General features: G+C 47.0%; 2 protein-coding genes across 2 annotated transcripts; one reads left to right on the forward strand and one right to left on the reverse strand.

Moving 5' to 3' along the window:
• The first annotated feature begins 2,131 nt into the window (after positions 1–2,131).
• Positions 2,132–18,260, forward strand: exoc2 (exocyst complex component 2). Its single transcript, XM_085928679.1, has 28 exons — positions 2,132–2,242; positions 4,889–5,042; positions 5,110–5,286; positions 5,553–5,679; positions 6,340–6,453; positions 6,536–6,660; positions 8,801–8,881; positions 8,980–9,125; positions 9,221–9,302; positions 9,367–9,469; positions 9,986–10,104; positions 12,020–12,133; positions 12,319–12,443; positions 12,534–12,602; positions 12,677–12,834; positions 12,909–13,030; positions 13,334–13,395; positions 13,509–13,589; positions 13,970–14,029; positions 14,187–14,248; positions 14,315–14,381; positions 14,766–14,882; positions 15,155–15,296; positions 16,683–16,738; positions 16,805–16,927; positions 17,020–17,081; positions 17,744–17,803; positions 17,884–18,260. The coding sequence occupies exons 2-28, from the start codon at positions 4,925–4,927 to the stop codon at positions 17,975–17,977; spliced, it is 2,766 nt and encodes a 921-aa protein (XP_085784805.1). The 5' UTR covers positions 2,132–2,242; positions 4,889–4,924; the 3' UTR covers positions 17,978–18,260.
• A 596-nt stretch (positions 18,261–18,856) lies between these two features.
• LOC147046761 (interferon regulatory factor 4-like) lies at positions 18,857–21,658 on the reverse strand. The gene is made up of 8 exons (XM_085927813.1): positions 21,343–21,658; positions 20,856–21,042; positions 20,626–20,702; positions 20,404–20,542; positions 20,242–20,343; positions 19,788–20,174; positions 19,103–19,212; positions 18,857–19,024 (listed from the first exon to the last, which is right to left on the reverse strand). The coding sequence occupies exons 1-8, from the start codon at positions 21,538–21,540 to the stop codon at positions 18,866–18,868; spliced, it is 1,359 nt and encodes a 452-aa protein (XP_085783939.1). The 5' UTR covers positions 21,541–21,658; the 3' UTR covers positions 18,857–18,865.
• Positions 21,659–22,722: the final 1,064 nt, after the last annotated feature.

A 22,722-nucleotide genomic window follows, 5' to 3' on the forward strand; every position in this document is an offset into this window, starting at 1 on the left:
GCCTCACAGTTAGGAGGGTGCGGGGTTGATTCCACCTCCGGTTTGGCGTGTTCTCCCCGTGCCCGGGTGGGTTTTCTCCGGGCACTCCGGTTTCCTCCCCAAAACATGCTTGGTAGGCTGATTGAACACTCCAAATTAGCCCTAAGGTTGAGCGCGAGTGTGAATGGTTGTTCGTCTCTGTGTGCCCTGCAATTGGCTGGCAACCAGTTCAGGGTGTCTGTCTGCTGCCCGATGACAGCTGGGATAGGCTCCAGCACGTCCACAACCCCCGTGGGGACAAGCTGTATAGAAAATGGATGGATGGATGGAACATTTCCCTTAATTCATAAATATGACATTATTTTATTGTCATTATAATGACTGTTATTAGCATTCGTATTATTTGTATCATTATTATTGTTGTCGTTGTTATCTGAGAGAGAAAAAAACTAGGCCAGATCCGTAATCAGTGTAAAAAAATCATCTACAAACGCTGACTTGCATCTCCGATGCAAAACTTTAGTCATCTTTTGTTGGTGAGTGTAATCAAAGCTCAAGGCTGAAATATTAACTTGTTAGGTTGTGTTAAGTTGAAATAGAAAAGATCAATATCATGTGCGATTCCAATATCCCCAACAGAGAGTGACTTGCTGTGAGATTCTCGACGGTTCAAGACTGAGACAAGCTTGGTGCCTCTAAGTACTTGGTGCCTCTAAGTACTTGTTTACGTAGACAAACAGTATGTGACAACTGTTCAAACTGCCGCGTAACAGTTGGAGCCCACAATTTGAAGACTTCCCCCTGTAATCGGCTTCCCAGGGGAGAGGGCCTTGCCTTATCAAAATTTTCTTTGCCTTGCACAATTTAGCGGGATAAATGTAATGGTATCAGTGGTGCTGTGTGCATGGGTGGTCTCTGATGCATTTGCATTTCCCAGAACATGTGGAAATACCGCAATGATGCACCGTGAAAAGAGAATTGATGAAAGAGGCAACGCTCTCGCTGACGGCCGATCCTCAAGGGGAGAAAAAAAACCTTCAAAGCGGCAGCGGCCGTGATAATTACCGCCTCATTTGGTGATTCCTTTCAATTAAACTTTGACGGAAATCTCTCTCACATGACCTTAGTGACATGATAATGCAAAACACAGATGCCTGCAGCATCTCAGATCGCAAATGACTGGATTCTTGCTCATATAAACCTTTATATATATATATATATATATATATATATATATATATATATATATATATATATATATATATATATATATATATATATATATATATATATATATATATATATATATATATATATATATATATATATATATAATATAAGCCAGTTCGAAACCTTCCTTTCCATTTTATTTGCTATAATAATATTTTCTTCAATTTCTTCATCATTGTGTTTCCTCAACCACAATGTGACAGTTTGATTCTTTATGCGGAGAAGAGCAGTTGAATGTGAGTGGATGACCTTGTGTTCATAAAAGTTCTTTTGCTCTTGAACAGTTTGTCCAAAACGAAAAAGCTTCTGTCCACCTATTGACTTTCTTTTTTTATATTTAAAGTAGCGGCTCGGGGACGCACTGGGTAGCACGTCCGCCTCACAGTTAGGAAGGTGCGGGTTCGATTCCACCTCCGGCCCTCCCTGTGTGGAGTTTGCATGTTCCTCCCCGTGTCTGCGTGGGTTTTCTCTGGGCACTCCGGTTTCCTCCCACATCCCAAGAACATGCTTAGTAGGCCGGTTGGAGACTCTAAATTGTCCCTAAGTGTGAGTGCGAGTGTGGAAGGTTGTTCGTCTCTGTGTGCCCTGCGATTGGCTGGCAACCGGTTCAGGGTGTCCCCCACCTACTGCCCGATGACGGCTGGGATAGGCTCTAGCACGCCCGCGACCCCCGTGGGGACTAAGTGGTTCAGAAAATGGATGGATGGATATTTAAAGTACTCCTAATTATTCGACTGCCGTGAATGGTGTCTGTAGAGGAAGTAGTACCAGGAGCATAAGAATGTAAAATGGATGTAATTGTGACTTTGGTTTTAATTTTCCAGAATATGCCCGTGCGTCTTTTTATCCCCGCATTATTTGTCCTCGGTGGTGTCACCACTTTGTCTGGACGCAACTAGAAACCGTGCGTTACGCCTAGTTATTTTTATTTTTTTTCATAACGTTTATTCTGAAAGCAACGCCTTAGAACGAATACCGGAAATCAGCTCGTGCTACAGGAAACGGTCTCGACAGCTCGGCAGCGAGTCTAGCAGTAAGTTTCTTATTTCTTATCTCATGTTAAGTGCAACGCCATCATTCAATTGTTGCATGATCATTACTATCCCGCGCCGTATTCAAAGTCAGGCGAAACACAAATAATCAATCATGATATGTTGTCTGTGTTGACACAAATTCAGTGGCCACCCTCGATTTAGCATTGAGAAATGTCAATGCAGATGATGCCCCTTCTATGTCTTGTCTAAAATCGATCGCCAGTTTTGCTCGCTCACTCTCACTAATTCTGGGGTCGATGGAAGGAAGTCGTTTATTTTATCATTTTTTACATTTATATGATTTCATTATTCGAGGGTCTTTCTCTTTCGTAATATTGATTGTCTATGACAGCGTTACGGATGGGTCCATGGGTGGATGTTTGTATTTAATCATCACGTGAGTGAAAGAGAGCGCATGTTAGAAGAAGGGGTCGCAACATTTCCTGCAGACCTCCCATGACAAAGAATGGGTGGCCCTGTCTGTTTGTTTTGATTAAATGCCTTGGCTTTTGAAACAAAATGAAGTCTTTGCTCGACTGAGAATGCTCAAAACAAATCTGACAATTTTAGATTTTTTCTACAATTAGGTTGTTTATTAGCAACTCAACTATAGTGATTTAATAAATGACCTTTAGATCAGTGGTTCTTAACCTGGGTTCGATCGGTGAGTCGGTTTCAGAGATTCGTCAGAGCCTCCACTGTGGCGGTCCGAACACACCTGATTTCTCGTGTAAATTTGTGATGACACTTATCTGAAGTAGTCTCGTCACAAGTCACACTGATTTGCACTTGTGTATTTTGTTGTGAGATCATGCATTGTGTTGGGTTTGTTCTTTGAACAAGGTGATGTTTATGCACGGCTCATTTTGTGCACCAGTAAAAACATCAATGTCTTGAATTTGGAGAAAAAAAATATTGAATTTTTCACTAAAGAGGGCTTCGGTGAATGCGCCTATGAAACTGGTGGGGTTCGGTACCTCCAACAAGGTTAAGGACCACTGCTTTAGATCACAATAATATAACATCTGAAATGTTGAATATCGATTGATATTATTAGTTACAATTTTGAGTTCTCAACAGAACCGCAGAGGAAATAACGCTCATCCTCCAAACTTGTTTATATGAAAAGTGTTGACTAATAAAAGTTGGAATTTCTCATTTTGCCATGTGACTGGACGAAGCCATCTGTCTCCAGTCGGGTAAGCCGCAAAAACAAATTCAGCGTTTTGTTTGTTGTTCTGGCATTTTCATTTGGGAAACGGGGGACTTGATTTTGTCAAGCAAAAAGCTCAAAAGTGCCAGAGGCTGACAACCAAGCGGGCTGGGCCGGGCCGGGCCGGGCCGGGCCGGGCCGGGCACTCTTGTGATGAGAGAAAACAGACTTGACCGAGAATTTGTGCCTCGCTCATTTTGGAGGGCCAAAATCTCTCAATTCAAAAGCTTCAAACAGCAGTTGGAGTGAAGCAGTGCACGCTCTGAGAATATTTCCAAACACACCCATGATGAGGGAACGAGTTCCAGCTCCTTATTTCTTGGTCTCGTTTTGATGGAATAAATCTCCCTCAAAATTCTAACTTGTACTTTTAACCCCGGTACTGTCAGCATGTTGTAAGAGAGAAGACTGGGGATCTTTTGACATCACAGCATCTTCATCACTCCCGTGCCAAGAAGATGTCGCTCATATGTCTTGGTGCCCATGCTGCCCTTCTGCGTATTGCGTGTGTGATCTTGTGCACCTTGGTTTTGTGGAGCGAGGGCTCTGGGCAGACTTCCCGTGTTCATGCGTAGCCTCTGGAGTAAAGTAAACACAGCAGCTCTTTTCTCATCCCGCCCGTCAGCAGCTGCTCCTCGGCCTATGCTGGAGACCACACACCCAGACCACACATGCGCACACACACACACGCGCACACACACACGCATACATACACACACACACATACACACACACGCACCGGTACGTCCGCACGCTCGAGTTTCTTGAGTCATTTCCCCCCCCCCCAAAATGATATTCTTGCACTGTATATTCTTTTAATAATTTGAGTTATCGACTGTTCATTTCATTACTTTGCTTTCAAATTCTTCTGGCCCATCCCTTTACTTTGAAATGTGTCATTTTTAACAACCTTGTGTTTAAGATGTATTCAACGTAAATACCGCAGCATTGCTTCACCTTTGCCATCATTTGAGCTGCTAATAATTTGAAGAAGAAAAATGTCTTGTGCATAAGCCATTTTGCGCGGTCGTTTTCATCCAAGTTAACGGCGAGTGCTCGTTGAGGGCAGGTTTATTTATTCTGAGCTTTGAGGTTTACATTCTTTCTCCCCCTGCTCTCGGCCGCGCCGTTCCTTGCTTCTCACTCGACTTTCTGCTGTCTTACAAATAACTCTTGCAGAGCATACTTTGCATTGTTTGGAAGCTGGGGGGGGGGTTAATCGGTCACTTTTGGGAGGACTTAAGTTTCGGGACTTTTCACAAATAACCAACCCAAACTATCCAGTCGTTATTTTAAATGCTGAAATGTATTTTCCAGCCTGAAAGCACGATTTGATACCCGGTGATGCAATATTGCATGGGTCATTCTGCTTCTTTGAAAGTGTTACTTTTGGCTTTACGATCTTCGTGGCATTGCCTGTTTGCTTTTCCAGGTTTAGATCCGCCCGGCGCACCTGGCCAAGAGCAGCATGTCCCGTGCCCGTCCGCCCCCGCTCGTCACGGGCATCTCGCCCAAAGAGGGTCCGGCCTGGACCAAAGTTACCATCCGTGGAGAAAACCTGGGAACGGGCTCAGCCGATCTCATCGGTAATGTCCTCAGCCCACATGATGGTAGCCTCCTATTTGACCTTTGCTTTCTCCTGCTTCAATTCAGGTCTGTCCATATGTGGACATAACTGCCTGCTGACGGCGGAGTGGATGTCAGCCAGCAAGATAGTGTGCCGCGTGGGCCCGGCAAAAGATGACAAGGGCGAGATCATCGTCACCACTAAGTCCGGAGGCCTCGGGACCTCCACCGTGTCGTTCAAACTGCTCAAGCCGGAGAGGATAGGTAAGACAATCACTCGCAAGATGGCAGCCGTCACCATCCTGAATTTTGCTCAGTCATTGTTTCATCCTCCACTGTGGAGATAAATGGCCTATTTTAAGAAATCCTACTCACTTCCAATTTGGTCAGAAATAAGCAAAATATGAATAGTGGCTGTATCAGTTGTACCACAGGTTTGTTTATTGCAAGACAAATCCCGAGTAACCCGGGCACCTCGCTGTCCAATTTTTGGCGGTGCTGTTAAGATGACCGTCTTGTCGCGCCGGCAGGTATTCTGGACCAGTCGGCCGTGTGGGTGGACGAACTCAACTACTACGACATGAGGACGGACCGCAACAAAGGCATCTCCCCTCTCTCCCTCCGACCCAACAATCCACTGGGCATTGACATCGACAAGTACGGAACACGTAACAGAATTCCATTGCTGTGAACACGCCACGTTCTGTACATCTGGCCTTGTTTACATCATGAGACAAGTAAGCTCTCTCAATATGCAGCTTTGGGAAAAACGTGGCGGAGGCCGCTGACCACGAAAATATAATTGTTCTGTGTAAATCGGTTTTCAATCAAAGCTTTCTGCTCGTCATGCAGGTAGAAGGCAAATTTGAGATACAAATCACTGGTTGATGAAATAGTTGTCATTTGGACTGATTTGTCTGAGCTGACTTGTGTTTAGTGTGCAAGCATGCTTGTGCTTGTCCGCGCGTGCTCGGGTGCTGGCTATGGAGTTTGGATAGGATTTGGCTCATTAGTTGAGATGAAGCATGGCTAATGAAGCACGGGTTCCTCTTGGGTTCCTCTCAGACAGCACACATTTGGCTTCCCACGCCAAACTGGAGGACTTTTTTTGTGTTGGCGACGCACTGCCCCCTGCTTACAATAACACAAAATTTGTTGTGACTGTTGAACAGTGCCACGGATACTTAATAAAATGAACTGCATTCAGCATTAATGCAACATGCATAGGAGGCATCTGCGAAAGGGTTTTTATAACACCCGTGACTCCAAAAATTTGAAATGTTTCCCTGATTTTTTATTTTTTTTTTTTGCGCATAGAGGAAAGTTCCCCCTAAAAGACCTTGAGATGACATTTCCAGGGATGAGCGGTGACTTCACCAGTGAGAACTTCTCTGCGACCTGGTATCTTATTGAAAACCACGCAGGCTCGAGGTATGTTTGAAATGATTCAAACGTTGAAAGCATTTTTTTTCGTTTTTTGCCGGTTAATGAAAGCCATGCTTTTGTTTCTTAGTTTTGAGCACTTGAAGATGGCCGCCAGCAATCTGAAGAAGCAAGCCAACAAGAAGAACGAGGGGAGTCTGGCCTACGTTAAAGGAGGACTGAGTACCTTCTTTGAGGCTCAGGACGCACTGGCAGGTGAGAATCGTGAAGACGTCTTGATGTATAGTTGGATGGCGCTCAGTGGCTGGCCATTTAGACCCTGCGTGAACTTTTCCTTCACTGCTCTGAAAGACTCCTTGTGTTTATGCCACAGCGACCTTCAATAGACACGCAGAGGCTGCTTATCCTTCTCCTAAATTTTTTTCCTCTTCTGACGCGAGTGGCAACCTTTGCGGGTCTTTTAGTTTTGACGTGGCCAGTCACCGGGCAGCCATGGCCGCCCTGTACAAATGGTATAAACGGAGCCTCAGCTTGTCATTTGTGCATTTTGATTGTTTACAATTTTATTCCGCTCAGCCACTCTGTTACTTCCTGGAGCTATTTATAAGCACACTTTCTACCTTTGTCATTATTATTATTGCTTTCCGTATATTTGTGGGAGAACGGCAACGTTTTCATCGTGTCCAAATAAACAGAGTGGCACAGCACAATGCGAGAGAGAATATTAGGATTGCTCAAGATGATAACGGAGCCAATATGAGCAATTGGAACAATGCGCTGAGCGTGCCAACTTTGTGCCCGCTGCTTAGAAGGGAAACGTACATTTGGCGCGGCTTGTGAGGGGGGGGGGGAGTGTTAACACGACACAGTCTCTCACCTGATGCAAAGTCACCCTCGAGAACGTATTCAATTTTGTATTGGCTGAATACATTTTAAGTTCTGCTATGATGCTTTCAACTCAGCAGCTGACTTCAACCGAAGCGACTCCCTTTAAATTTAGTGCAGAGATGAATCAATGTTTTTTGACATGGTTATTATGATCATTGTTTGGTCCTGGCTAAATGTTTTGGTTAGTGCCAGTAGGACGTATTCTGAAATGTCGAGTGGAAGGTTCTGGACTGGATTTGGCCCGGAGGCCACACCTCTGAGACAGAGCTGCTCTGGCTGAGGTTCCGCCCAGCTTTGTTGTGAGTGAAATGTTGAAATTGGAGGTTTTGCATTGTTGTGTCAAAAGGAAGTGTTCGAGCGATGCAGGAAACAGAACCGCTCGTGTGTTCCAAAAAAGCCCATTCCCAGGGCCCATTCCCCCGAGCACCCGGCCCCGACAGGAGTCAAAACATCTCCAGCTTTAGAAAGCCACTGGGCCACGCTGTATTTTTATTCTGATTCATTTTTGTCCCTCAATAGTTGCAGGAAGGGAAGCTGCGGCTCTTCCTCAAGTCGAGTTATCCGGAGCTTGACCCCATGTTTGGCTTGGATGGAACGTCATCAGCCCGTCAGTGTCTCACACGCACACGTGTGACACGGAGCTGGCGACAGGGCGAAAGGGGACAGCCAAGATGTCAAACGGCGCACACGCTCGCCCCAAAGTCTTGCTTAAAACAGCCACGCCAGAGGTGTAAGAAAGACAAAAACTTCCATGCTGATGATATAAAAAAAAAAAAAAGCTATGCTTGTGGAATACTTGAGTATTTGAGCTTACTCAAGTAAGCCTTGAGGCTTCTGTGCGTCCGAACGGGCCCTTATATTTATTTGGAAAGCTCTGCCCCGTCCGTCTGTCCGTCAATCCGTCTTTTTGCTCCCTCCTCGCTCTGCTGCCGCCAAGCTTTGCTAACGATTGGAGGGAAGCACGAGAAGGAATGAGTGGACCGCCCCCCCCCCCCACAATCTTTGTGTCTTTCATCCTCATTTTGGAAAAGTCTCCTTGTTGCATATTTGAATGGCTCGACAAGTATGTGGAAAGTCCGCTTCCCCGACCGACTCTCCTCCCCTTTGTCAATAAACTGGCTGTGCGGCTCTTAGCGGCCGGCGGCCCACGACTGCACACCATTTATTTATTCACCGGGTTAGCTGCACCGCTAGCTTGCTCTCTCACTTTCGCAGTTTGATCCCCCACTCACTCCTTTTCAAATTCATGAAAAGACGCCGCTTTCTGTAAATCATTTGAGCCGTCAGATCATTTTGATTTTTGCCTTCTTCTTTGCCTCCAATTGTGTTTCTCCAAATGCAATAGTTGTAACAAAGTCAAGTCCATAAATCGAGGTTAATCTTCCTGAAACTGATTTTTTTTTTTTTTCAGATATTTGTGACTGTGATTTCCTCCTCCTTTCAAAAGTTTTTTATTCATTATCTTTATGCTTTAAAAACTCCCATTTTGTCTTTTTTTGTGTTCCAGCTATCCACCAGAGGCAGGATTCAGACGGTACTGAACGAGTGGAGGGATCAATGACCCACCGGCTGGAAGTCATCCTCAACAGTAGACTGTTTTTTGTTTTTTTTTTTGTCTCAGCCTTACGTTTTTTTTACATGTTGTGTTGTACTTTACATGCAAAGTATTTTCTTTCTCGTTCACAGGTGCAAGTGAAACGGCGGACACGCTTTTCCAGGAAGTTTTGGGGCGGAAAGACAAAGCGGACTCCACGCGCAATGCACTCAACGTCCTGCAGCGTTTCAAGTTTCTTTTTAATCTGCCCCTTAATATCGAGCGCAACATCCAGAACGTACGACTTTGATTTCTTTGACGAACGGAGGACATAATTGTCTGTAACTGATGCGGCTGGCTTTCAGCTGAGTTCACTCTAACTTTTTGTTACAGGGAGACTACGACGTGGTAATAAATGACTACGAGAAGGCCAAATCTCTCTTTGGCAACACAGAAGTTGCCGTTTTTAAAAAGGGTAAACAGCATTTCCCCTCGTTTTTATTCTTCCGGATAACCATCTTTCTCCTTCTGCTCCAAAGTGTACGCAGAGGTCGAGACGAGGATCAGGGCTCTCAGGAGCCTGCTTCTGGAAAAACTCCTTCAGACTCCCTCAACGCTACATGATCAGAAGAGATACATCAGGTCTTGCGCTTTTGAATGTATTTCCATCATAGTAATATCAAATCTATCTGGGTTGGTCCTCAAATGATGCTTTTCCTCCTTGATGGATGTTTTCCAACGCGAAACCGCAGAACAGCGCGGCGGCATTCCGCTCGAGTCCCCTTCGTGTGGCGAGCCGGAGATGCGTGTGTTGATGCTAGCTAATGAGAAACAAGTGTGCGGCTTCGTTATATGACGACAGCAGGAGGAGCCGGGCCACAGACCAGAGGATGAATCATGTCGGGAACCGCAGGTTGCCCAAGACAATTAATTGCTGACAGAAGGTCCAGTAAAGACTGCTGGGGATGGGATTGGGGGGATTTTTTGCTTTGTGTGGGCTGCCCGGTCCCTGTCCCCCCCTTGTCAGCACTGTGTTGCTGGTCAGAAACCAGTAGGTTTTCAAAAGATAGCAAATGTATGCAAAATCCTCAAAGGGAGTGAAGCGAATGCCACAGAGCGCAAGATTACTTCATGTGCCTGTTTTGTGTCCTTGTGAAGGTACCTATCTGACCTGCACGCTCCAGGTGACCCGGCGTGGCAGTGCATCTACGCTCAGCACAAATGGATCCTGCAGCTCATGCAAGACTGCAGGGACGAGTTCATCGGAGGTCAGCGAGGTAAGCGACGCACATTCAAAACAAAAAAAAACATTTCCTGTGAAATATCCAGAGAGTCGAAAGTTAGAGGAAGCCAGTCAGTCGCCTGTGACGTGGCGTCCTCGGTGCGCATTCCCTAATCCATCGTTAGCCTCCTCTACCCGCCCCTGCGACTCGAGGCCCGCATATTTATTTTCGCTTGAATATCTGAATTAGATAAAGCCAGTGCATTTGGGTGTCAGGGTTTGGCCTATCTGGTGCAATTTCTCGTACAGCGTCGTACAGGAGATGGATTGAAACAATTAGTGACAACTAAAACGGGCAGCACAAAAATGTCCACCACGAATCGTGATTCACCAAGCACACGTGTGTACACTTCCACTCCACATCAGGCATTGAAGGCAAAATTACAAGTGGGTGGCTGTGCCACTCAGGCTAGTTGCAATGTAAACACAACTATACACCCCCCACACGTGGTCTTTCCTGCTCACCTCTTGGTCCAAAGCCACACCTCTTCAAATCTTGGCAAATCCCTTCGGCCAGGCAACCTTCAAGCATTCTCCATTGGGAAAAGCGCATCCATGCATGCCTCCGCCTCCTACTTCCCCGAACTCACCGTTATCTGGCAAAAGCAAATCGCCTTGACTTTGGCTTCTCCTTCCTCCTTTCTGCTCATCACGTGTTCCAGCGTGCAATGAAACTGTTTTTGTTCGCATGCGGCCATCGATGTTCTGACGATGTTTTAAGTCGGGGGCAAGATAGCCGTTGAAGTTGCTTCCGCATGTGGGAACCTCAACACCCCCCCATCTGACTGCGGCTGATTCAATTCCATTTCTCCGATTTCCTCAACGGCGCTTCTGCCAATGTCAATACAATTTGCAGGGAAATTAGTTCATAGGAAAATAGGTTTGTCAGCGAATAATTGGAGGGACTGCGGTGTTCCCAATTTGACAAGGAGACATGAGGTTGCGATTAGGCTCAATCAGTGCACGACTTTACAAGGGTGCCGATTAACACCTCTTTGATTGCCGCCTCCAACGGCTCCGTTGGAACTCGACCGTATAACAACCTACGCTTCAAATGCAGCGCTGGCTCACAAAAAAAAAGAAGAATGTACCTCCCGAAGCGTAATAGGACTCCGATGAAGGTTAAGAGTCGCTTGTATTTTTTTTTGGTCCCTTCACTGTCCCTCTCTGTCTGTCTGTCTGTCTGTCTTGTCGACGCCTCTCCGCCAACAGCTGGAACAACAGCAGCTCTCATCCCTCTAATAAGAGAAAACATTGTAGTCAAAACAACATTTTACATATCTTGTGATGTCTGAAACATGAACGATACAGACTTTGCTTATGTGAAAGCACAGTGCGTCGCCTTGTCTGAGAAACACAAACGGCCTCTATCCTAGTTCTTATTTTCGAAATAGAAGATGAACAAATCCAACCCTGCTCGTTGGGCATCATTTTTCGTGTGTCTCATTGTCAGCCGGTGAATCTTTTCTAGTTGTTGATTCAGTGTCTATTTTGAAGTGAGCACTGCAAGCCAGCTGCAGCACTTGTTGAGGTCTGTCCACATGATGTGGTGAATACACAGCTCCATGTTGCCATCTGCTGGATTTCTGCTCTCAGATGAGCTGGAAAAGAGCTGCCGTGCCGCGCCGCGTCGTGTGTGTGTTGCTACACCCCGGTCCGGCTCGCACCGAACTTCCCGCCCTGTTTCTGAAACAACAGGTCGTCTTGTTAACTGCGGGCCGGGTAAGGGCTGGCTCGGAACAAAAATAAAGATAGATTCGAACACTGAGGCGGGACCGTTTAGTGTGAAAGCCCTCGGGGATTATGGAGGAATGTGCCAATATGAAAATGCGTGTTTGGTATTGGTATGTGTTCCTTTGAGTTCACGGGTCTGCTACCGCCCCCTCTCCTCATTTTCCTGTACATTTCAGTCTGTGCCGGAGTTCTGGATCTAAATGAGGATAGCCGTCCGTCTGCGCTCGGCAGGCTGGGCCACACATTGTCATTGAGGAGAGGCGCTAGCCTGCAGATGACACGACCCAGCGGTAAGTAGCGTGCACCTGACATGTTTGGCGCAAGCACTCTTTAGTGTGCATATAAATGTTTTGGTTTCAGCATAATAATCCAGTGAACATTCGGGAAAGCTTCACAGCTTCACTTGGGTCGCCGCGACTCTTCAAAGTTCCGAACGGGTTGATTCACAAACGACTCACGTATCCACCCTTTTCAGATTGGCGCTTTGAAAGCCCTCAGCAGGTGCAGTTTGTGGAAAAGCTTTCGAACGCGGTGATCGGCCAGCTGCCCAACTTCTGGAAGCTTTGGATTTCTTACGTCAATGGCAGTCTTTTTAGTGAGGTAAGAACGGCATCACGATGAAATGCTCCGTCTCCAGATAGCAGATTGCAGAGCTTCCTTTTTTGTCTCCCCCATCCATCGCTTCTGCAGACTGGAGAGAAATCCGGACAAGTAGAAAAATCCAAGAAGAATGCACGACAGAGGCAGAATGACTTTAAAGTACGCCATGTCTTCTGAAGCGCCATTCAAGTGACTTTGGACTTCAAGCTCTCCTGACTGTTGTGTGTGTGTAGAAAATGATTGAGGAGGTGACCAATCGCTTGGTGAAGCTCGTCCGCGGGGCCCTCCTTCCCACGACACTGCCGCCAGCAGAGCAGAGTCTTTATGGAGGTTGGGAGAACAAGACAGAACTTCCCGGGACCTGGGTCACGCAAATCATTCACACTGTCAGGTCAAAAGACAACTTGGAATTGGCTCGTTTCAGGTCACCTCTGCGCCATAATTTGATGGTTGCTTCTCTTGCAGGGGTTGTTACGAAGCTTTGTCCGCCCTGGAGATCCCAAACGACCTGCTGCAGGTGATCCAGGATCTGCTGCTGGACTTGCGTGTTCACTGCCTCATGATGACACTGCTGCACACCGCAGATGGTGAGGGAGGAATCCCTCACAGATTTTCTGTTGCAAAGGAGTGCCCTGCAGTTGGCCAGAATCAGCTGAGATCTGCTGGGATCGAGCTGTCTACAAAATAGAGGCGCACGCACGGCATTTTGACAATGCACCTTTTTTTGTGTAAAGCGTTCCATTTTTAGACAGGGCTTTGCTCTTAACAGCCACGTCCACAAATGAAGCCTCGACAAGATTTCAAGATGGCTCAAAGGATGAGCGTGTTGTCAGGTTCTCCGTATTGTTCTCGAGCAATCTCTAATTGGAATCTGCTTGCGTGCTTTTCAGATGTCAGGAACCTCGCCGAGAACGAAGACTGGCTGGTAGATAACGAAGGCCTGACTAAGCTGGTGAGGACGCACGAGGCGGCCTATTTCATTCCTGAAGCTGTTTGCTGACATTTCTCTTTTTTTTTTTTTTTGTCTTTATCCATTTGCGTGTCTTTCATTGATGGTCTGGCCAGCCTTCTCAGTTTGAGCAGTGTGTCGTCCACATGCTGCAGTCACTCAAAGAGCCTCTGGAGATCAAGCCAGGAGAGATCAATGTAAGAAATATAAAATATGCTTTTTGCATCCACTGATTCATTTTTTTTTTGGGTTCGAGTGATTTCAAAGCACAGCGACTTTAACTTCCTTTTCAGAATTTGGCACTTTTCAACCTTTCCTTTGCAAAACATTGCCGTTGCTCGACGGCTGCAGAGTGGCTACACACACTTTTAGACAATACCAAAGGCTACTCATCAAAACATTTCCAAGTTACGATACATCAAACAATTTCGCCCAAATCGGCAAGGCTACAATCACAACTATGCCTTCATCGTTCGATTGAAGCGATCGACCTAGTTACACATATTCAACGCAAACAAATCTCATACAGACGCCAATCAAATAGCAAATATGCGCAAGTGATCTTTTCTTTCTGCAGATACTCCAGCTGGACCAAGTTCAAGACCAAGCCACAAACCTCTGCGTGAGCATCATGAAGGTGAGTTTGTTTTTGTCGCGTGTATACTGGAGCTGCCGCGTTTTTGTGTCAAGGTGCGCGTGATAGCTTGCGATGGTTATCTGTCAGCCCACTTATATTTGTGGCAGCCCAGTCGAGTGTTTGTCCCAACATGCCTGACCAGAATGCCCCGTGTTAGGTTTTCATCAGCTGCCTGGAACAGCTCAGCAAAAACACAGATCGAGACGTGCCAACATCTCAGTAAGTAGCGCCGCATTGTGGTGGGCCTCCGTGAACATGTGATAAGATTCTCTCTCTGTGTTGTAGCGTCGCCATGGATCTGTCCTCTCCAGACCGCTTTCACAACACGCAAGAGTGCCCCAGTCCAACATCTGTAAGCATCCTCTTGTCCATGTTTTCTTTGAAACTCGACATGTCATGTGACTGACGGCAACAGTCGACCGCAAAATGTTATCAACTTATGTGGACGAGAAGCTAATACATCCTCCTTTCCTGTAAGTCATCAAATATGTTCATTTGCTGCATACAGTGCTTCTGGTAAAGGTACAGATGGGGGTTTTCCCTTGCCCAAATATGACTCCACTCACCTAAGTTACACATTTGCATCATGTGTAGGCGTCTCCTCCCAAACAAGAAGATGAAAATGAAATAGATTAAGATGAAAGAAAAAGATTCGTAATTGGTCTTTGACCTGTTGCAACATAGCGTCTCTTCCATTCCATCATGATTGATGCGTGTACTGCTGCTGTCTTTGCAGGAACAACGCTTGCTCATCATCCTCAGTAACTGCCACTACCTGGAGAGACACACCTTCCTCAACCTCGCCGATCACTTTGACAAGCACTGTTTGACGGGCTCGGACAAGATCACGCGGGTCAGTGGAATGTTGCACCGTCTCACATTGCTGTCATCTGAACGGTCATTTTGCTGCGGCTCGGGCTGTCCTTGAGAAGCATGTCGGGATGTTTTGTGCGATCCGCTCGGCTTTATCGTACTGCGTCAGAAGCCCATCACAGACACGATGACTCATGTTTGAGTCACAAAGCAAAGGTTCAGTGGAACGTTTTGGTCAAAATTTCCACTTTGTGGAGCTAGCAGAGGATGGATTTGGACCGAGTGCCACTTTTGCTGTCGTCCGCCTGCTAGGTGAGCGTGGCGGCTGTTCGGGAACTGGACGAAAAACTCTTTGAGGCTTACGTGGAGAGGAGAGCCGACCCCATCGCGGGCTCCCTGGAGCCGGGTATCTACGCCGGCTACTTTGACTGGAGAGACTGCCCCACTCCCACAGGTACTTTGACACTCGACCCCCGCCGGGGAAGGAAGCGCTCGTCACGCGCGGCGCAGGAATTCCCCTAAAACTCAAGCTTGGCGACCCACTTTGAAGCCCGTACACTAAAGGGCTCGTAGGAGGAGCGTCGCGCTCGCTGAAAGGCCTTATTCTAAGATTGTTCGGGAGGTCACACTGCATGGTCTTGGCGTGAGAAAACCCAGATGAACCCTGTTTGCATAGATGTGGTTTGCCTTAGCACGGAAACGTGTGCCTTCGTGCATGAGCGAGAGAGAGAGAGAGAGAGAGAAGATATATTTTCAAATAATGATGAAAGTGAAGTTGAACCTTGTGACGAGTGTGTGCAGGTTGGATATGAAAGAGGAACATTTTGGAATAGTAAACCGCACTTGTAGGATATGCTACTTTCGCTTGTTGCACACCCATGTGAGAGTTGTGAGAGTTGGTAGGCACCATGCAGTCGAAAAACAAACGGAGCTAATACTCAAGATGAGCACAGTATTGCTTGCCTTCTGCCTAAAGATCATCGTCTGCAGCTCCCCCTGACCCAAACTGAATAAACGGATGGATGTACAGACCTACCATTTGTTTGGCTTTAGAAAAAGAGTTCCCTGCCTATTGGCAATACAGTGGAGCTTCGGTTTTCCAATACAATCCGTTCCAGAAGGCTCTTCGAGAAGTGAATCATTCGAATTCGGAATCATGTTTTCTCATGACAAATAATGGAAAAAAAAAATCCGTTCCAAACCAAAAAAAAAAACCCCGTCATTTTTTCATTTGCGCATTTTTGTCCGATCGCGCAACTGCAGCGCGCTGGTCGCATGATTGTGACAGGGCGGCTGCTGAAATTTTGAAAATATTTTGAAAGCACTGATGAAGTACTTTCCAAAATTGAAGTGGATCTTAGTGCGCAGGGAGCTTCATTTGGTCCGATCGCGCAACGGCCCGCGGCGCGCTTGCCGGGCGGGCGCTCACTGTCGCATTGCTTTAGGAGCAATCTTTGCGTCTTTGTGTTTTAGGATGGCTTTACTGCTCCCACTTGCTTCATTTGGAGGCATGATTAGAGGTTAATACAATCCTCAAAGTAGCAAGAATGTAAGAACGAACGGAGTCAGTTGGCATGCGGGTCCTCTCGCTCATTTCGCGCGAGGTTCGACAACCGAATTTTGTCCGACATCCCAAGCAAAATAATCTCGGATTTTTGGTTCGAATAGCAAATTGTTCGAAAACCGATGCTCCACTGTATTTGGAAGCAACGGTTTCTCTTTCCCAGCGGTCTAAAATTTGCTCTGCAATAAACCGCAGTTAAGAAAGGAGCATTGAGTAACAATTTATCCATTTAAGGAAAAAAAACAATTTAGAATGCAGTATGTCCTTCTTCTTCAGGAGTGAGAAGCTACTTAAAAGAAGCGCTGGTCAACATCATCGCCGTTCATGCTGAGGTATGACACCCAGTTGTATTTTTTCTTTTGCCGCCGCCCTTCGAAATAGTTTCATCTGTCCGCCAGGTCTTTACCATCTCCAAGGACCTGGTCGCTTGCGTCTTGTCCAAAATTCTCGCGTCGGTTGCGGACGAGATGTGTCGCCTTATGCAGTGTGTGTCAAACTTCAGCAAAAACGGCGCCCTGCAGGTATTGCCATCGCAAACGCAAGCTGCTGACCGCTGCCAAATGTGTCAGATGGCTCGCCGGCTAACATTTGCACCTGGGACCTCCGTTTTTAGGCTCGACTTGAACTTTGCGCCCTGAGAGATGCCGTCGCCACGTACCTGAATGCCGATAGCGAGTAAGTGCAACGCGCGCACCCGTGCATGAACGCACGCACGCACGCGGGCCGCCACAGACAGGAACTCACTTGGCCCGGTTCTTGAGACTGCGTGTGTATCGCACGCACACACATCTTAACAGTCATGTGTAGCTCGCTACGATCCATCCGTATTCATGTCCCTCGGTGGCTTGAGAGAAAGGAAGTGAAAGCAATCTGCTTCTGCTGTGCATTGGCTCGCTCGCGTCTAAGCGGGACCGTGCTCGCCAAAGACATTTGGTATCGTTGAAATGATTCGTTGCCACGGCGACTCCGTATCACTCAACAGCCGTGCTCAACTTTGCTCCTTCTCGATGCCCGAGCTTCTCTTGTGTCGTAGATGACATTTTGCTGGCTGTTTTTAGATGATTGCGCCAATCCAACTTTCATCTTTAATTGACAGCTTAACCACACAGAGCTCCACAATGCGAACGGAAAGTGGCCCTAAACGTACATGTTTAAGAAGGCTCGCTTCAAAACAGTGAAACAAATTGGAACCATCCAGGAAGTTGGGTCAAACTTTGTGGATCAGTCCAATTTTGTACCAAGCCACACACACACACGAACGCACGCACGCGCACACACGCAGAGTGTCTATTTGTTGCTGTGACTAATTGAGTCTTTTTTTTTTTTTTTTTCCTCAGTGGCAGCTTCCACATGGCTTTGGAGGCCCTTCCTCCGTTATATAGCGCATCAGATGAAAAGTGAGTGTGCCCACGCCGCGCACGTTCTGATCAGATGTTCTTCCAGACTTGTAATGCAGCGCGTGCATGTCTTGTGCCAGGTTGCTGGGAGAACTTTTGAATACGTTTAAGAGCAACATGCGCCTGCAGCTCACCTGCTTTCAGCCCGCCTACGTCCAGTTTATCAAGAGATAAACTCCAGCCGCTCTTTGTGCACGACCAGAACTTGTGTGTCACTTTCATTTTCCACATCAAAAACAAGCTGGAGCCCAAATGTTGAAATAAATTGTTGCTCCAAAAGCCCAAAAAGTTCAAGAAGCACAATCCATCTGAACTCATGTTTGTCAGTGACTACAAATGGCCGTGTGGACCTTTGACTTATTCTCGTTCAGTGCGTTTTCAGTTAATGGCACCAATATACGTTTCCTACCTTTTCAACGTACTCATATGGTTTTCAATGCCTACAGTTGAACCACCAGGCGCACGGGAAGAGTCGAAAGACACATTTTTGTCGACGGTTGCATCCAAACGAAGGGTGTAGCCGTTCATCTGCACCCTCCACTTCCTTCGAGCCGTCTGGCGTCTCGAGGGCTTGCTCGCACAAACACTGGCGGGGTGTGGGCCGCTGGGGCCGTTACAAAAAGCAAACACTTTTTGGCTTTTGCGCTCTCTGTGAGGCACACTCAGGCTTCACCACACACTAAAATCTTTCCTCATCCTCTAACATTGCATTTTCATTAAGAGCCAAAACAAAGTCAACTAAAACTGAAGGTACCCTTCTGTCAAAAAAAAAAAAAAACAACAACCTCATGTTCACACAACTTGAAACTGAGAAAAGAATGACTGATAATGTACAAATGCAAATCTGCCACTTTTTGTTTGACCTGGAAGTGAACATGTGGCGCAAACATTTTCAGGCAATCCATTTCTGTAGCCTTCTGTTCTGGCTTGCGACAATAGTCCCCTCTGCTCTCAGGTTTATTGTCAAACAATTCATTCTAATTGGATGAAATGATTGAGACAGCCCATCAAACTGCATGGCATTTTATTCCAGATTGAAATTGCTGCACATATCTGCTCCGTTCACTCCTGCAGGCCGCGATGCTGCGCGAGGGCCCTGTGATAGTCCTCGGAGAGGCTCGCGTGTTCCGTGAGCCCCGCGTGCTCGTAGCCGCGCGGGTACACGTGTCCACTTGTCTGCTGGGCGTAGTACAAAAGTTGCCTGGCAAACAAAGGCTCCACCTGGGAGGAACGTTTCGTTTCACGTTGAGCTTTTACATTTCCTAATGCAGGTTTCAGTGTGAGTGCTTTGTTAGTCACCTGTACAGTGAGGCCCGCCCTCTGGGAGTCAAGACCTTCTTCTCCAAAAGTCAGAAGAACCTGGAAGCGAGCGGCCAGCGGTCGACCGTAGAGCCCCAATGTCTGGATCTCTGATGATCAATTGTGAGGTACGTGAAAGGCATTTAATGGTAAAAGTGTGGTTTGAGGCGTGACCTTTGGGGCTGACTGCAATGGAAAACCCTGCGTGGCCACAAGACATTTGCAAAGCCCTTCACACTTGACACACTTCACACTTGAGCTGTTTTAACGTGTGGGCGGGGACACTTAGACGGCGTAGTGATCATCAGTGACTCATCTTAAAGGACACCCTGGCCCGCCGCTGCAGCTGTTGACACGCACTTTTGGGGGACTTTGCTTCAGCTTTTAGGCCCACACAACTTGTTAGTATTCAAAAGCTGAGCTATTGGCAAACTCCACCTTCAGCGAGGGGCCAAGAATCCCTTGAGCTTCTCACCATGCAAAAAAGAGCTTGGTGTCACCCAGCTGAACATGATCCAGATTTTAAATTGAGTTGAGTGTGACCATGCAAACTTTTGTCATCTGGTCATAATGGATTTTTTCAATATGAATAAAAATGCTGATTGTAGACAAAGCAGTCACAATAAAGATGTATGTAACTGGCCAGCGGAAATAGTACAGGTAGCCCAGCCCTGCCAACTCTCACCTGTGAGGTAGTCTTGCGTGTGGAGTAATTTACAGGCGACGTCTCGCTCCAGCTTTTTGGGCTTGTCACCGCCGTAGGGGGCGAATCCCGCCTGCCAGTACACTCGACCCTCACACAGCCGCTGGGCGTAGAGTCCGTCGGGGGCCATCCAACACAGCAGCCCTCCCTCCAAAGCGGAGACACGGGGACTCGCCGGCTGGTCCAAGGCTCTCCTCTGAGCTGCGAAGGTGTCGGCGCTGGGCAGCGGGACCACGTCGCGGCCTCCTGAGGACAAGTAGTGTTTTTCCTCCGGGGAGCCTGGCATGATGTGGCAGCCTTCCGGGCTGAAGGTGGTCACCTCCTTCACCAGGGTGTCCCGCAAATACACCGACACGTGCAGCCGTGTGTCTGCGTGGAGAAAAGACGGCGTGAGTCGGGAACCTTTTTCAAAGAAAAGATTGTACTCGCAAAGTACCTCGGAATGCCTCTGCTGATCTGATGCTGCCGTCCAGACTAAAAGGTGAGGGCTGAGCGTCGGTGGCTCCGTAAGAGTAAAAGGAAGCTCTGAGCTGGTATCCTGCACACACGTGTCGTTTCAGGGGAGCCCGTCACGGGACTTACTGCGTGAGCCACATACCGTTCTCCACAGATGGGCCCTGCCATGGCAGGCTGCGAGGGGGACACGGGCCCTGAGTGAAGGGTAGCTCTGGCAGAGGGGCCTGCTCCTGACTGAAATCCCTCCAGCTGCATTCCGGAGAGGGAACATACGTAGGCATCTGTCGAAGGACGCGCGACACCTGGTTGGAACCAGCCAACCACATCGTTGACAAAAACCTCGGGGTGGGCCATAGAGAATCACCTGAGTTTGAAGAGCGGCGTAGGCTGAAGTCACGGAATAGCCAACGGCGCTCAGAGGACCGTCATCCTCTCTGGGCCCTGAAAGTCAAGTTGGATACATTTGCTGCAACGCTTCCTCGGAAAAAGCGACGGAAGCAACCGGAGTCGTACGACTTGGACTCGCTGACGAGAAAAAGTCCATCTCCCCATCACGGTTCCATTCCAGAAGAGACAAACGATGTGACAACTGACCTTTCTTGGCGCCCTCGGGGATGACGCGATAGACTTTGTAGGGGTCGGAGATGTCCAGCTGGCTACGCTCCACCAGCTCCTCAAAGTCGTTGCTCTTGTTGAGGGCGCAACGGAGGCGCGTCTTCCAAGTTGGCGGGTCGGGCTTATCCACCCCTTCCCGGTATTTGCCCTTGAACAGCGCCCAGGCCTACAGCGACATCAAACGTTGGAGAAAACTCAAACTGCTCCGCACGCTACCTACTTAGTCATTATGCTTACGACATTCGACATGTCGGTGTCGCGCTTTACAAATGACTCGGCAGAGTAGAGCATCAAACGGTCACTGCACACGGGCAGGGCCGAACTCGAAAATCATCCGAAAAATAATCCGTGCATTTGCACTCTATTTACAAAAGAGCGCAAAGGTGAAGCAAGCCGAGGCAAAGCAACATAGGAAGAAAAGCCAAAGGCAAACGCAGGAATCGAAGGTGCCATTTGTTGTCGGTACTTTGAAAAGTGCAGCGTCCTCGTCGCGGTTGTAGTCCTGCTTGCCAGCGTGTTTCCAGGGGATCCTGAAGATACTTTTCTCCTCGTTCTCCCACACCAGGCCGGCATATTTCCCACAATCCACCTGCTCAATGAGCCACTGTCGCAGCTTTCCGTTGCCGCTGCTTCCGTGAAGTCCGTAATCCGCATCAAGGTTCATGTTTGACCCCACGGACACCGCGTCTGCCTGTGTCCCTCAATTGGGTCCAAGTGAGTCTCTCAGCCAAGTTTGCCAAGCAACTCCAAAGTTACAAACTTCTTACTTGTGCTTTGCAGGTGGAATCTTTTGCACAGCCGCACTCGCCTTGCCTGTCGAGCTATTTCAAAGCTCTCAGTGATTGTGAAGTCGTCGTCATCATCTCGCCGCTTAAATGTGGTGCGTCTGGCCCCATTTAAGGGGTGTGGCCAGAGGATGCTGCATGGGGATGTTGCATGTTTCTTTGAGGCGGGGCGGGGGGGCTACTTGTAGAACAACTATCAAGCTTTGTGCGCGTATGTGCAACCACTCAACTAGGGCACAGTTGCCTCACTCCAAACATGAAGTTGTCCTGCTGTAGTGCACTGAACTGTCTTGCAAGTGAGCACAGAAAGTGGATGAGGATTTGAACAACTTTGGAATAAAAGCTCAAATGACTTGCTATAACGGCTGCTGCATCTGTGACACACGGCGTAGCGTGTGTATATGTGTGTGTGTGTGTGTGTGTGTGGGGGGGGGGTCAACGTTTAACCCAATCCGGTCAGGGTCACGGGGGAACCGAATCCGTTTCTGAAGAGTCACTGGTTGCCGTCGTGCTGAAACCCGAAGTCATTTTGTTTCCAGTAAATGCGGCCGGAGTTGTTTTACAACTTTACAACGCTGTATCTGAGCTGGTATCCTGCAAAAGTTTATATATATATATATATATATATATATATATATATATATATATATATATATATATATATATATATATATATATATATATATATATATATATATATATATATATATATATATATATATATATATATATATATATATATATATATATATATATATATATATATATATATATATATATATATATATATATATATATATATAAACCTTACATTCATGGTCATTTTTATTTATGAAAAAATGCCTTACTATGCTTGGTCATTTTTTTCGTTAAAAAATGGAATTTGGAATCAAACTGACACTGCTGATTGTGAATTCTTTCTTTGTTGTATTTTTTTTTTTTTGATAGATTCGGAATTCTAATGAATTATTTTTTGTTGTAATTAAAAAAAAAAAAGTCCATCTATAGTATTGAGTACAGTGGAAATTGTAATTGAAACCAACAGCAGCAGCAGCAGGAGC

The sequence above is a fragment of the Syngnathus leptorhynchus genome, chromosome 13, assembly GCF_054491065.1.
Source record: "Syngnathus leptorhynchus isolate UIUO chromosome 13, UIUO_Slep, whole genome shotgun sequence".
NCBI lineage: Eukaryota > Metazoa > Chordata > Actinopteri > Syngnathiformes > Syngnathidae > Syngnathus > Syngnathus leptorhynchus.